A 15,632-nucleotide genomic window follows, 5' to 3' on the forward strand; every position below is an offset into this window, starting at 1 on the left:
AAACAAATAACTGTTCATTCTTATGTAGGCTATATATGGTAATACAAGATAACGTGTTAATGTGAACATTACTACACTCATATTAGCTACAATGCTTAACAGTTTATTGCGTATAATGAATTAGTTTATTAGTTAGAGTAATAATAAAGTATTATACATGTTCATAGTAGCATAATAAAAAGAACATTAATGACACCTATTCATTTAAATACATATTTAACATGAAGTTACCAAACCATTGTTCTTAGCAGTGTACTCTACATCATGCCAGCAAGAAACTTACCCTGATATACATTTTGTAAGTTTATGTGGGACTATAATTACAAGTCATTTTTTTTAATGGAAAAAATACATTTCTTACACTTTTTACATATGTACAGTATATAAATGAATTTTAGAGATCAGGTGCATGTTTTATTTTTTATTTATTTATTTTTTTATGGTGGGGGGGTGGGGGGGTAGGTAAGGGTAAACAAAACAGAAGTCTAATAATTTTCTGTTTAGGCTCACAAATGTTTATAAAAAAAAAAATTACGAATTATGACAAAAAAAATAATATTTTAAATTACCCATTTTATCGGTATCGGTTTTTATATGTATTGGTTTTGGTATCGGTATTGACGATTTAGGATTTGAAATTATTGGTATCGGATTGAAAAGAAAATAAGTTGTAAAGCCCATTCATAATGACAACTAAAGAAGAAAACATTTGCAACATTTTGTAAGGAATTTATTTCATTTTAATTTATTGTATTTAAATGTTTTATCAATTTTATTATGAAATTAAAAGAGTTCACATCTATCTGTGTATTTTGATAAAATAATTGAAATACGATAAGATGTATCATGCTATCATGCTGTATCATGTGGTTTACTTTAATTGTTTTAAATAAAACTAATTGTAATTTTGGGCCCCAGCTTTAAGGAATATTCTGGGTTCAATATAAATTAAGCTCTATTAGCAGCATTTGTGGCATAATGTTGATTACCACAAAAAATAATTACCACTCGCCCCTCATTTATAAAAAACAAAAACGAGGTTACAGCAAGGCACTTACAATAGAAGTGAATAGGGCCAGTCCATAAACATTAAAATACACATTGTTTCATAAGTATAGCCACAAGACGTAAACTTTATACATGTTAACAAGATTTTAGTGTAAATAAATTGCTTAACCTTATCTGCGCAAAATAATATCCAATACTGGGATTACAGGGTTTCATTGTCATGTCAACGGAGTTGTAATATTGGATATAACTTAACACATATAAGGTTAGTTAGCAATTTCACACTAAAATCATGTATAATGTTCTGGTATGTAAACATCTTGTGGCTATGCTGTTGAAATATTTTAGCCTTTATGGACTGGCCCCATTCACTTCCACCCTAAGTGTCTTAAAGGAATAGATTCCCCAAAAATTCTAAATACTCTCATCATTTAATCACCCTCATGCCTTTCCAGATGTGTATGACTTTCTTTTCTTCTGCTTAACACAATTGAATATTTTTAAAAGAATATTTCAGCTCTGTAAGTCCACACAATGCAAGAGAATGGGTACCAAAATGTTGAAGCTCCAATATGACATAAATGAAGCCTAAAAGTAATCCATATGACTCCAGTGATCAAATCCATATCTTCAGAAGTGATATGATAGGTGTGGGTGAGAAGATATTTAAGTTTTTTTTTGTTTTGTTTTTTTACCATAAATTATCCTTCTTGTCCAGTAGGTGGCGATATGTACAAAGAATGCAAATCAAAAAGAAAGAAGAATGTGAAAGTGGAGTGATAGTAAAAAATAACATATTGATCCGTTTCTCACATCAATCATCTCGCTTCTGAAGATAATGAATTTAACCACTGGAGTCGAATGGATTACTTTAATGCTGCCTTTATTTCCTTTTGGAGCCTTAAAATTTTGGTACCCATTCACTTACATTGTGAGGGCCTACAGATCTGAAATATTCTTATAAAAATCTGTGTTCAGGAGAAAAAAGTCATACATATCTGGGATTGCATGAGGGTGAGTAAATGAAAGAATTTTTATTTTTTGGGGTGAACCTTCCCTTTAATTGCGATTTTTGCTTTTTTAAATACTTTTTGGTGGAAATCAACATTATGACAGCCATTAATGCTGTTAATTGAACTCAGAATATACCTTCAAGTTTAACATTTCTCTAGAGAACAAATTCACAATGTCATAGTTTTTTTAATTTGAATGAAGCCTAGAAGACAGCATCAGCACAATGTATGAAACTAAATTGCCCTTTAGGGAAAATACAGTGGTATTGTATTGTGTATAAGGCACTTCAACTACCAATCAAACTGATAAAACAGCGCCATCCGATGGAAGATGTCATGGACATGATATGTGTTACCATTGAGTTGACACAGTAAAACAGCAATTTTTACATTAAGGATAAAAAAAAAAAAAAAAAAGATGAAAAGGAGACTGTTTCATTTCTCATCTTTATTACTTACAAAAATAATGACCAACATTCTGCATTAATGACACAAATCGTGCATATGCAGTGGGCCTTTTCATTTTCTATATTAAAGCTCTTATCAGAACACGTTCTGCTCATTCAACAGCAATCAAAACACATTCTTCAATCTCACAAATAAATCCACATCAGGATATGCGTTCAAGCTCAAACAAAATCTGAAAAAACCACATAGAAACAAATAAATATAGACCTTTTTTCTTCTCTTCACTTCAAGTTAGAATTAAAGCACTTTTTGATCTTGTATTACTGGATGACAGAGGAACAGAATTGCAGAAATGAACCACTAACATGTCCGCTTGGCACAACTTCACTGCTCCTCATTTCCAGTTCAATCAAAAGAATGCCTAATACAGCCACTGGGAGTATGAATATATTATTTAGTATCTAAAAGAAAACAAACACATTCCCCTCCCTGACATCCAATTCTGGTTTTACTTGCAGTAAGTCCTGTTAATTCCCTATACAGACAACTTTAATACAAGCATGTCAGATGCCTCAGTAATATTAGGTTTGAAGCCGTAATGTTATTACACGACAATTTTACTTATGACTTCAAAATATGGTGTGCTACGATCAAGGCACTTGAGGCCAGTTGTTTTTAAACACAAAAAACAAACCAGATCCACGGAATACTGCTGCTTTCAGTACAAGTAAATCATTGCCACTCACAATAAACTATGACATTATTAAAGATGGCTTTGAAACTGATGGGTATGATTGTTGGTTTTAAAACATTTAAGTCTTGTCATACTAAGTTGACAATACTGCATTTCTTAGAACTCAAACTTATCTCTTACTAATTCAAAAATTATGTAAAAATAGACTGGTTAATGCTAACAACCTCCCCACTAAGAAACTCCTGACAATAATGTATACTGAAAACAAGTTCTATCTTGTAACTTTTTATTACAACTTCTGTGAACTGGGACCTGCTCAAAGTGTAACCAGTAGGGGGTGATAAGACTACATTCTTGGAACGACAATGGTGTCAGCCTCACAAAAACTGCTAATGAGGCTTCCATCTGCTGACACCCATTCTGACCCCAGTCCAGTGTTCTGCTTCTTGCTCCATATGTGCACTTCTAGTGTTTGGATTTTTACAGTAGAGGGGACAGCTATTTGTGCTGAATAACCTGCCCTGGAACCAGCAATCAACTATCCTAACAACTGGGGGAAATTTTGCAAGAGGCTAAAATAAAGCCAAAATGCATCTACAAAAAGAGCATGAGGGACAGACATATGACATAGGTGGTCCTTTGTATTGGTCAATCGGATTCAGTCAGTACGTCATTTCCAACATTCCTATTGCAGCAGCTTTTGGTTGAGAATCTCCCAGATCATGGCTTTCCTGAAATACGGCATATGATTCTACACAGAGAAAAAGAGAAAGATTATTGTGTATCTATAGAACCCAAGATGAAAATAAAATTCTAAAGCTGTGTTAAAGGTGCTGTAAACAATGTTAGCCGTTCTGGAACTACCGCTAGACTTATGCCCAAAGTAGCCATATGCCCAAAGTATACTTTGGTTTGTACACATACACTAGCGAGTGATGTAAATTTCATCATTAGCATTATCAAGCACTGTATGCACATAGCCTGCTTTTTCTCACTGTGCATACTCTGTATGCATATGTGTGCATGTGCCTGTAATTGTTTGAACTAGTGGGTCCTCGAGGTGAGAAAAGTTGGGCTGATGCCCGATGCTTTCACAAAGTTGTCCAAGAGGACGTAAATGCTGGTGAAAAACAGGAGACGATGGTGAAAACCACAAAAGTGGATGTGCATGTTAAGAGTTTGTGTGTGAGGAGGTCAGGAGATACCTGCATTTGTATAACTGAAGTCTGAAAGACTATAAAGACATCTTTAAGAGTCTAAGCTCCTGAAGAGAAATAGTCCAGTATCACATAAAAGTTGTAGCGTGCATGCACACGCGCACACAGTCAAATGGAGTATACTTTGAAAGGCTAGAGCGTTCGACTGCACGCAAACACATATGCATAAAAAACTCCGTAGCAATGAATTAGACACGTCCCCTCTTTCCAAAACCACACCCTCTAAAGAGATGCACATACACAAACATGTGAAGAGACCGTTGTAATCAGACATGAAGGACAGCAGCACATCATAATGTCAAAGGTAAGGAAAATTAAAAAAAATTTGATGGCAGCAAAGATCTCGGCTTCCCATACATGGACTGCCCTGCAAACGAAACACATGCAAATGACTGACAGGCAGAAAGTACCTCAAAGTCATCAGATTGTCTAAAAGATTCTGATTGCAGCCAGTGGTCAGTTTTGTTTTGCTGTTTACAGAGTTGTTACAGAGACAGGGTAATATTTCAGGACATCCGTTTTACAGTAACATTATGGTAATTGGGACATTTTATGCGTGCCATACCAAAAATCGCCCACAGCACCACTAATTAACATGTGTGTATGAGAGAGAGATGAGCAGTACCTGTCTGAATGTAAGGTTGCATCCTCGGCTGATATAATCAGCATATTTGCAAATAAAAACACCACAGTCACTTCCGTTCTTCTGCTGAGGAATCTCCTGCAAACAAAGTCATCTTATGATTTGCTAACTCAAACAGTATGTGTCTTATGTCAGGTCTCAAGATTCATTTACAAAATACTGTGTTTGTAAACTACAAGCTGTATCTTTTAAGGCATTATATATTATACAATTGCTTACGGTAGGTCGTAGACTGCTCACTGTCCACTTAGAGATGTCCAAATCTCTGCCCTTCTTCACCTTGAACTCTTCTTTCAGATAAAGCCTATTGGACAGAAATTGCTATTTGGTTAATGAGATATTGAGGTGTAGTCCACTCTTGGGGGGGGGGTGCTTTTCTTCTCTTTCAATTAATCTCACCAGCGCAAACACCACAATTAAACCAAATGCTGATCATTATTGTTTTTTTTTATTTTTATTTTTTTTTATACAGTTTTAGCCCAAATTTTAAACAAATATTCAAATATTTTAAAATCTATAAACATTTTTTAATTTAAATATGTATCAAATATATAAGACTGTATTATATAATTTGAATTCTTCATAGATTTTTCTTCTAATATATTGTTTAGTGTTAATATCTTGCAGTATTATTCTTTTTTTTGTAATTTAATTATCGTCATAATGCGTCTTTTACATCTCGTCTTCGTTGTTGTTGCCAAATAAAAAAAATGTAATCTTTGCACAGAACATTTTCATAAGTCATTTAGGCTAATTGATGAGATTAACACTGGTTGGACTACATAAAAATCTACGTTTAAAAAAAAAAATCTAAAGATTCTTAGATTGTCCACGCGAGAGAGCGTGAACAGGCAGGATCAGTTTCAATATGTCTCATGTGGTTCAGACATTCGATTTTAAACATCTTGCATCTTAAAAGGAATATTCCAGGTTCAATACAAGTTAAGCTCAACAGACAGCATTTGTTGCATAATGCTGATTACTACAAAAAATACTTTCGAATTGTCTGTCCTTTTCATTAAAAAAGCAAAAATCGAAGTTACAGTGAGGCATTTACAATGGAAGTGAATGGGGCTGATTTTTGAAGGGTTTTAAGGCAGAAATGTGAAGCTTATAATTTTATAAAAGCACTTACCTTAATTCTTCAGTTAAAACTCATGAATTATTTGAGCTGTAAAGTTGTTTAAATCCTAATTTTTACAGTCATTTTAGGGTTTGTTGACATTACATCATCATGGCATCAAAGATGTAAAATTGGATATAACCACACAGAAATGGTTAGTACGCAATTTTATCACATTAAAATCATGTTCACACACATATTGTTTATGTCTTGTGGTTAAACTTATAAAATAGTGAGTATTTTAATGTTTGGCCCCATTCACTTCCATTGTGAGTGCCTCACTGGAACCCAGATTTTTGCTTTTTTTTTTTTTTTTAAAGAAAAGGTGGGGCAAGTCATAAATCCTGTCGATTGAGCTTAACTTGTTTTGAACCCATAATATTCCTTTAAGAAATGGTACGAATGCACACATTAAACAATATCTATATAAGAAAAACAACTGCAATGTATCGATGTAAGACCTTATCTGCACAGTCCTAATTATCACTTACAGAATCATGTTGCAGATGTCATCATGCCTTTGACCCATGGAATCATATGATCGTACAGACTTTGATATAAAGTCAACAACCTTCAACAGAAAGAAAATGAAACTTTGACAACTGAGACCTTATGAGGCACACACAAATTAAATTAAAAGCTATAAAAAAAATTTTTTTTTAAAAAATGTAGATCGTGAATATGAGTAACCACACTATTCATTGAGCAAAAACAGTGAAAGCTTGTGCACCATGAAAAGAATACAATTTTAATTTGTGCTGGAATAGTTGGTTTGAAATTATAATACTGAAAGTTCACTACTCACAGCAAGAGACCAGTGAACACCCAGGTGAAGGGGAACCAGGATGATGTCATACAGGAAGAGGTCTACAGCCTTGGTCCAGCGCCGTACTGCAGTATATCCACCACCATGCAGCTTGGGAAATAGGAACGTACTGAAAGAGTAGACCTTCCTGCACCCAACTTCCTGCTCACTGCGTGACATCACGAGATTCATGTAGAAATTGATCACCTGAGAAAGGACATTTTCATACGTCATTGCATGACAAGAGTTCCATGTTCCATCAATAACAATGTTTCTCAAAAACTTTCAAATCATTAGCATCAAGTTTTTTTTTTTTTTACTTTGCGTTTTAACAGTTAAGGAAATAACCAGGTAATTAATGACAGATCAGACTTATCTGACCTTAAAAGTATGACACATAAAAACCTCTTTGATATATAACTTTCAGACAGTACCTCATCGTTGAGCCAGCTGCCTTCTTGCAGGGTTGCCAGATCCCTCTGTGTGATGCGCAGTTTGAAAGCACTGCATAAAACCAGGTTTGGATCACTCTGGGCAAGAGCAGCACTCACTTCCTGCTGCATCTCCTGTTACATAATTCACACACAACATTGTGACTCACACTAAAGGGAAAGAAGCCAGGAGTAAAAATTAAGTGGTAATTAATGACACCTGCTAAATTCAGTTTTTGGAATAAATGCTTGCCGAACTCGAGGTGTTGAGTAACTACACCCATGTGCGAATATGCATACTTCTCTACTATATAACATGCAACGTCCAAATCCTTAGTATTTATGAAACAGTAGACGAAAAATACCCAAGTGACCTATTCTGCAGAAACTCTTAAGTGTGCAACCACTAAACACCTTACAATCCCATATGGCCATAGGTGTGAAGGAGCTGTTAGAATAAAACATTGAATTAAAAATATGAAAAAAAAAAAAAAAAATGCGAACCAACACAGGACAGGATAATGGCCACATTCCCAGATGTATTATGCCTAGGAATGCATTTATACTACACACCTGCATACCTAGGGAACCTACTTAAAGGCCAAGATATATGGGGTGACTTCATTTAGAACAAACTCTGTCCAAAAAGACAGTGTTTGTTTTGATGGTTTGTAACAGCTTGCCTGGGTGAAATTTTAGGAAAACTTCTAACCAGCTGCTAAACACCTTCTTGCTGCCATTGGTCCACATCATCAGTAGGTGTGACCTGAAGCTCCACCTACCTTGAGGTCAACAGCTAATTCAGTTTATCTTGTTCAGTCAGTCAAAATCAGTCAACAAGAACACACTGGCAAGTAGTTATTAGCAAGCTGGTGCAAATTTACCTAAATCTGTATGATCTTTAACACAGACATTTTCCAAGACCATGTCATGCAATTTTTTTTTGTTTTGTTTAACAAGTCTACAAAAGGAATAAAATCTACTCAAATTCTCTCAAGTGCCCATTCACTCTTTTGTTTTATATGCTACTTCACTTAATGGTCCATCTGCAGTGAAAGCCATTCACACATCTGCCCAAAGTAAGCCAATCATCATTCTTTTGTCTTTATTCAGCACAGTAACACTTTTATACACTCATCTTTGCAATAGTATCAGTGTCATCAAATTACAATAACAGAGTGTGACCGGCGCATATTTTGGCCGCACATTAGAGTCATGAATTCACAATATAAACAAGACAATTATAAATTTTCTACTGCATATATATTACTTTAAATCATCATTGAGTGGTTAAAACAACTTTTTACTGACCTCATGTGAATTGTACTCATAGAATAAGGCATTAAGTCATTGATAACACATTTTAAATGTCACATTAGTTAAGGTTTTACTGAGCGTCCTAATATTTAAATGCTCATCTAAATTCCTCACACAGCGGTGTGACCGGTCTCTAATGTTCACAAACAGTATACCGTTGCTTAGCTGTTTAGAACTTCTTTTTAACCCTGAACGAAGAATAATTTCTCAGAAATTACACTGGTGGCCAAAAGTTTAGAATAATGTACAGATTTTGCTCTTATAGAAAGAAATGGCACTTTTATTCACCAAAGTGGTATTCAACTGATCACAACGTATAGTAAGGACATTAATAACGTGAAAACTCACTATTATAATTTGAAAAAAAAAAAATTCAGAACTTCTCAAATTACTTAGAGTTCTCATCAAAAAATCCTCCATGTGCAGCAATGACAGCTTTGCAGATCCTTGGCATTCTAGCAGTCAGTTTGTCCAGATACTCAGGTTACATTTCACCCCACGCTTCCTGTAGCACTTGCCACAGATGTGGCTGTCTTGTCGGGCACTTCTCATGCACCTTACAGTCTAGCTGATCCCTCAAAAGCTCAATGGGGTTAAGATCCATAACACTCTTTTCCAATTATCTGTTGTCCAATGTCTGTGTTTCTTTGCCCACTCTAACCTTTTCTTTTTGTTTTTCTGTTTCAAAAGTGGCTTTTTCTTTGCAATTCTTCCCATAAGGCCTGTACCCCTGAGTCTTCTCTTTACTGTTATACATGAAACTGGTGTTGAGCGGGTAGAATTCAATGAAGCTGTCAGCTGAGGACATGTGAGGCGTCCATTTCTCAAACTAGAGACTCTGATGTACTTATCCTCTTGTTTAGTTGTATCTGGGCCTTCCACATCTCTTTCTGTCCTTGTTAGAGCCAGTTGTCCTTTGTCTTTGAAGACTGTACACCTTTGTATGAAATCTTCAGTTTTTTGTCAATTTCAAGTATTGTACAGCCTTCATTCCTCAAAACAATGATTGACTGATGAGTTTCTAGAGAAAGCCATTTCTTTTTTTGCCATTTTTGACCTAATATTGACCATAAGACATGCCAGTCTATTGCATACTGTGGCAACTCAAAAACAAACACAAAGACAATGTTAAGCTTCATTTAACGAACCAAATAGCTTTCAACTGTGTTTGATATAATGGCAAGTGATTTTCTATTACCAAATTAGCAATTTAGCATGATTACTCAAGGATAAGGTATTGGACTGATGGCTGCTGGAAATGGGGCCCATCTAGATTTGATCAAAAATGACTTTTCAAATAGTGATGATACTGCTTTTTACATCAGTAATGTCCTTGCTATAATTTTTGATCAGTTGAATGCCACTTTGGTAAATTAAAGTACCAATTTACTTCTGAAACAGCAAAATCTGTACATTATTCCAAACTTTTGGTCGCTAGTGTATATCGGGGCCTTAATGGTCTAAAAATAAATTCATCAAATGCAGTATGGGAATTCGGATGCAGTTTGTATCTAAGTGACCCCATTAACACCTGATATTAAGATGTGCTTCAGGTGATCAAATCACTAGTGATAGATGATATATCGGTCAATATTTTGCCATCGGCTGATAACCGTATTCCGTCTGATAACCGGATTCACTTGGCTGATTAGCAAAAGTGTAAACTTTCCCTTATGTCAGTTCCGAAATCTACCAATCGATTTTTCAATGGATAGTCAACACTTTCTGTAATGTTTATGCAAATCTGAGTAAATAAGGCATAAAATAAGTGTTTGTTTCACTTTAGAAATTGTGTACATTTGTGTATCAGCATTTATATTGCATATCGGCCATCCTGCTCTCTAGATATCAATTCGGCCATGGAAAAACCAATATCGGTCGGCAACTACCAATCACAATGCTAAATAAAGGTGTAAACTGGGTCCAAAACGTTTTGTGATCAGATCACTTAAACCACATATGGAGGTGGTCAAAAATGCATGGGACCAAATCACATTTGAGCTGCAAATGCTAATCCAACCAGATGCGTCCCAGACAGCAGCGAAGCATCACCCACTCACCTGTCAATCAACCACTGCACTAAAACAAGAGTTTTACACTCTGCCATTTAATTGCAGCTTAAAAAAGGAAAAACTGATTGATTGGTAAAATCGAAATAAAGAGCATAAACATGCACAAGACTGCACAGAACGACTTCGTGGAATGAAGTACCCACATCTACTACTCAGTTTTTAACAGGTACTCCACCAAATAGCTTCTGCTCAAACTCAAGTTTGATTTTAGGGGCCTGGGTAGCTCAGCAAGTAAAGCAGCTGACTACCACCCCTGGAGTTCACGAGTTTGAATCCCAGGGTGTGCTGAGTGACTCCAGCCAGGTCTCCTAAGCAACCAAATTGGCCCAGTTGCTAGGGAGGATAGTCACATGGGGTAACCTCCTCGTGGTTGCTATAATGTGGTTCGCTCTCGGTGGGGCGCGTGGCGAGTTGTGCGTGGATGCCGCAGTGGATGGAGTGAAGCCTCCACACGCACTATGTCTCCGCGGTAACGCGCTCAACAAGCCACGTGATAAGATGCATGGGTTGACCGTCTCAGACATGGAAGCAACTGAGATTCGTCCTCCGCCACCCAGATTGAGGCGAGTCACTACGCTACCACGAGGACTTAGAGTGCATTGCAAATTGGGGAGAAAATAATAATAATAAAATAAAGTTTGATTTTAGATTACATTTCAAGTACATCTAGAAAAAAAGTGCTCAGATTGTTTTGTTTTTTTGGGTACTTTTTGCACAGTATCATCATACAATAACACTCTGATGTGAGTGATTTATGCTGCCATGAAATCAAAGACCCTCCCCTCGAAATCCTAACACAATTTGTCACAGGACACACAGCTGAGCATCCAGGTGTAAATGGCGGTGATCAGATCACCTGAGATGGATCGGTGTAAACAGGGCCACAAAAAAAAAAAAATAATTATAATAAATGCAAAAGCTATAACACACAACAACACAAGTTACAAAGGCCTGCAAAAGCTAACCTTGGTCAGTCTTGGAAACTCCTCCTCACTGCGCCTCATTGTGTCTGTAATCAGTTCCGGTCTGGATGGTAACAAGTGCTGAGGCCCTGCTGCTCTGTCTTTCTCCTTAAGATTCAACCTGGCCTCAACCTCCGCCGACAGATCCACATCAACGGGCTGAAGAGAGAGAGTTCTGTTAGTGTGTATATAGTTTTGAAATAACTATTCATGTCCGACATAGATTTATTTATTTTTTTAAACACACCTGAACCTAGTTTTTAAAACAAAGATCTCCAATTTAATATTTTTCATAGTTTTAATGCGTGGCCACCAACCCTTGCGTGACAATCTAGTTGGTCACTATGATTTTTCACTTACGATTTTTCTTGCCGTTTGCCCATCCAGTCCTCTTTCCTTTACATCACTTCCTGATGTGTTCCGATTAACATCCATCATTCTGTAATAGAGCAAGAAACACAAATAAAACAATTTAAACCCAATAAAATGGAGGTAGGCTGTTTTAAACTAGGCAGTAAAACAACTTAAGATGACATAGTAAACATTACCTCTCTTTAGTCTGCGTCAGTGATATTGGATCCCTCCACACAGACATGTTGGAGATGGCTTAAGTCAAATATAGAAATATTTGATTTAATTTGTTTGAAAAACCATCATGAGATTTTCATCAAAAGGATAGAACTGTTTTAGGGACAGATGGGAAAACAACATGAAGCAAAAACAAATTTAACAAATATCAGGGATGGGCCACTGTTAGCTGGGTGCACAACAGATCATAATTGAGCTCACCTCTCACTGAAGCAGATCTGCCCATGTCAGTAGTGGGACTGAGAGAGGAGGCCTTGTGTCCATCGAGGGGAAAAGTTGTGCTAAAGAATTGAGAAAATATTGTTAATGTCCTCTTTTAGAATTATATCTGTGACAGAAATGTGGTGTTTGGATAAAAATGAATGAATGAGGTTTTTCACATTCATTACAAAATGCCAATTGAAAGACTCATGTGTTTACATCAGAGGCTTCATCCGTCCGAATGGCAGCGGTTTACTCTTAGAATATTTCTCTGATGCTATCTCTACCAGCTTCCTGTAGTGCTCTCGATCACTCTCTCGCAGTGCCTGCACCAAACGCCAACACAGGGAGAGAGATCATCAGGTCATCAATCTCCCAGGCATCTCGGTTTATACTTAGCAAACAAAGCAAACAAGTGATTTCGCTAAACAATAAATACAATGACAGAGAGACAAAAAGTTCAATAAAATCCAGTTCTCACCTCCTCCACGGTCAGGCAAGGTTTGTGCGTACGGCTTGAGGGCTCCATCTCAGGCGGCCTTGCGCTAAGCCCTTGGGAGGCGTAAGACGGCATCAGCTTCAGGGATCTGCGCTGGGGCGGATCTCTGGCTCTATCCTGGCTTCCCTTGTACATTATTACTCCACTGTTCAAGGAGACAAATTCCAAGATTGTTAAATGACAAATGAGTATCAACAGTTTTATCATAAAGAAAAGGAACTTGTTGACAGTGCCGTTAAGTATATGAGATTACAGATTTTTATTCTCTACTTCAAATTAAATTGTATTTATGTAATTGTGTGGCATAATAATATTTACGCCACAAGGCAATGAAAACAAATCATTTTTTTTTAAATGTTTTGAGGTAAAAATAAACAGTAAATCCTTTAAAGTACAATTATAGTGCATTTTTTATTCATTATCAAATTATAAAACACATTCTTAGAGAAACAGCTCAAGAATAACAATAAATTAACTAAATAAATAACACTTACTCAGGTTTCCTCAAAGCATTTGGGTTGTGGTGGACATTGGGTGCTGTTCCCATTTGCGTATCTGAGGGGAAAACCATAACACAGGAAACTGTATTAGTTATATGGACTCTGTGCATGTGTGTTAATCTTCAGAATGAATACATAGAGAAACTGGAAAAGGATTTTGAATGCGGGATTACCCATTTCACCGCTCTCATGCCATGTAATCAGGCTGTTGCTGTGTATGTCGTCAATACCCATAATGCCAACCTGGGCCACCAGTGAGCAAAACAATGTGTGAAACAGGGATTTTGTAAACAAAGAGGTATTAGCTACTCGGTGATAATCATACAATCACACCTGTGTATAGGCTTTCTGCTTTTCATATTCAGCACTTCTGTGGCGTCTCAAACGGAACAGCCCAGCGATCCCTGCAAAGGTTTTCTTCACAACTCTGACAATCACATCTGAAGAGAGAGAGAGAGAGAGAGAATACATTTTAAAAAGTCTTGATGGCAGGTGACAGAAAAATATCCAAAGGCCTTGCTAAATTCTGGACAAGCTAGGTTAACACTATAAATGCTAGAGGACAGATGTTTATGGTAGATCTCATCTAAATATTTACCATGTCTTGCTCTCTTGGTCTCTGGATATTCCGCTGCACCATCAGCAGAGTACACACTACAATACAAGAGAAAATGAAACACTTGAAGACATGGACACTTTGATGGGTCACCAAACATCTCCAATATAATCAAAATCAGCAATAACAATTCACTAGAACATAAGTTGCATTTGCTAAGAGTTCTGACATCTAAAAACCTAGATTATACTAGTAACATGGGCTTCTTAAAGCAAATTATTTAAGACAGTATTGGCCAACTGGCAAATTACAATGTACATGGACTAAAAAAATATACAGACCATTTAATGACGAATTAAAAATATTACAGTCTAATTACAGCAAGCAGTCTATTGTATATTCGACTGTTTAATGTTCATTTAGTGACTCCATTCTGTTCAAAGTTTGTCATTGTGTAATTGTAGCAAATATGATTAACTGCGTATACTAAACTGAATTAATGACAAACACTGACTGTTATAAACAAACAGACAAGAGCCAAACCAAAACAATGCGTTGTCTGTGGAGTAATATCGAAACTAGAGTGATTTGGTGCATTCAGAAAAGACGAAAACAAAAGGACCAATACTTTACCTTTGATAGTTGCGTTTGGCGGGCCTGCTGTTCTCCTGACGCTGCGTGTCTATGTCCGCGGCTCGCGCTTCAGCGTTACCGCGCTCACTAGGCCAGGCTGCGGATTTCCCACCAGAAAAGGGCACGAAGAGCGACGATAATCCGTCAACTATCCATCCATACATTACAAACCACCACGATGAATAAGACTCTCCTTCGTTTGTTAGTGCCAGGTCTATACTGAAGGATTTGTAATCAAAATAATGAGCAGCTCGTGTTTCAATAGCCTTCCGTTTCCATGCGTTTCCTGCGTCACTGATATGTCAACTGCGACAATACTGCCGCCCACTCTCGTACTAAGGCTATTCCGTTGGGTGTAAAGCATTTGATGAAAACAAGTTTAAGTAATGGAGAGAATAAACAGCTCCCCCAACTCACTTTAGACGTTGTTTCTTCACTGAGTAAAATCTGTAATAATAAATTCATTCGTCAGGTATTACACTCTCGAGTTTCTAACCAGCTAACAAAAAAAAAAAAAAAAAAAAGGTCCCCAGAACGTCCCATGAATGGCCTCTGGGAACGTTCGCAATACTTCCAGCGGACATTCGGGGACTTTCGCTAACAATCATTTGAACGTCACGTTGAATCAACGTGAACACCATTGAAAATATAAAATCGATTCAAATGATTTCCTTACCTTGTTGAAACTGTTAATTTTAGTTGGGTAAAACTATGTTATACAATAAATACATTTTCAATTTCATTTTAAAATCCCAAATACTTTTAATCTTTTTTTTTTTTCCTGCAATACATAAATCTTAAAGTCTACTGGAAACAACCAAACCACACTGGTGCAATTACAGATGAACATATAATAAACAAATTACCGGGTAAATTTAACAAGTCTCAGTTACAGATTTAAAGAGTTCACCCCCCACAAATGTAAATTGTCATCATATACACACCCTCTTGTTGTTCTGAAC

General features: G+C 36.5%; 1 protein-coding gene across 1 annotated transcript; it reads right to left on the bottom strand.

Annotated features, from left to right (window-relative positions):
- Positions 1-2,454: 2,454 nt before the first annotated feature.
- On the bottom strand, positions 2,455-15,171 carry LOC127445839 (sentrin-specific protease 2-like). The gene is made up of 17 exons (XM_051706263.1): positions 14,671-15,171; positions 14,080-14,135; positions 13,815-13,921; positions 13,655-13,724; positions 13,476-13,536; positions 12,964-13,126; positions 12,702-12,808; positions 12,483-12,562; positions 12,242-12,299; positions 12,054-12,132; positions 11,697-11,852; positions 7,346-7,477; positions 6,912-7,118; positions 6,598-6,677; positions 5,203-5,287; positions 4,966-5,061; positions 2,455-3,874 (listed from the first exon to the last, which is right to left on the bottom strand). The coding sequence occupies exons 1-17, from the start codon at positions 14,832-14,834 to the stop codon at positions 3,809-3,811; spliced, it is 1,767 nt and encodes a 588-aa protein (XP_051562223.1). The 5' UTR covers positions 14,835-15,171; the 3' UTR covers positions 2,455-3,808.
- Between the last annotated feature and the right edge of the window lie 461 nt (positions 15,172-15,632).

The sequence above is a fragment of the Myxocyprinus asiaticus genome, chromosome 9, assembly GCF_019703515.2.
Source record: "Myxocyprinus asiaticus isolate MX2 ecotype Aquarium Trade chromosome 9, UBuf_Myxa_2, whole genome shotgun sequence".
NCBI classification, from domain to species: domain Eukaryota; kingdom Metazoa; phylum Chordata; class Actinopteri; order Cypriniformes; family Catostomidae; genus Myxocyprinus; species Myxocyprinus asiaticus.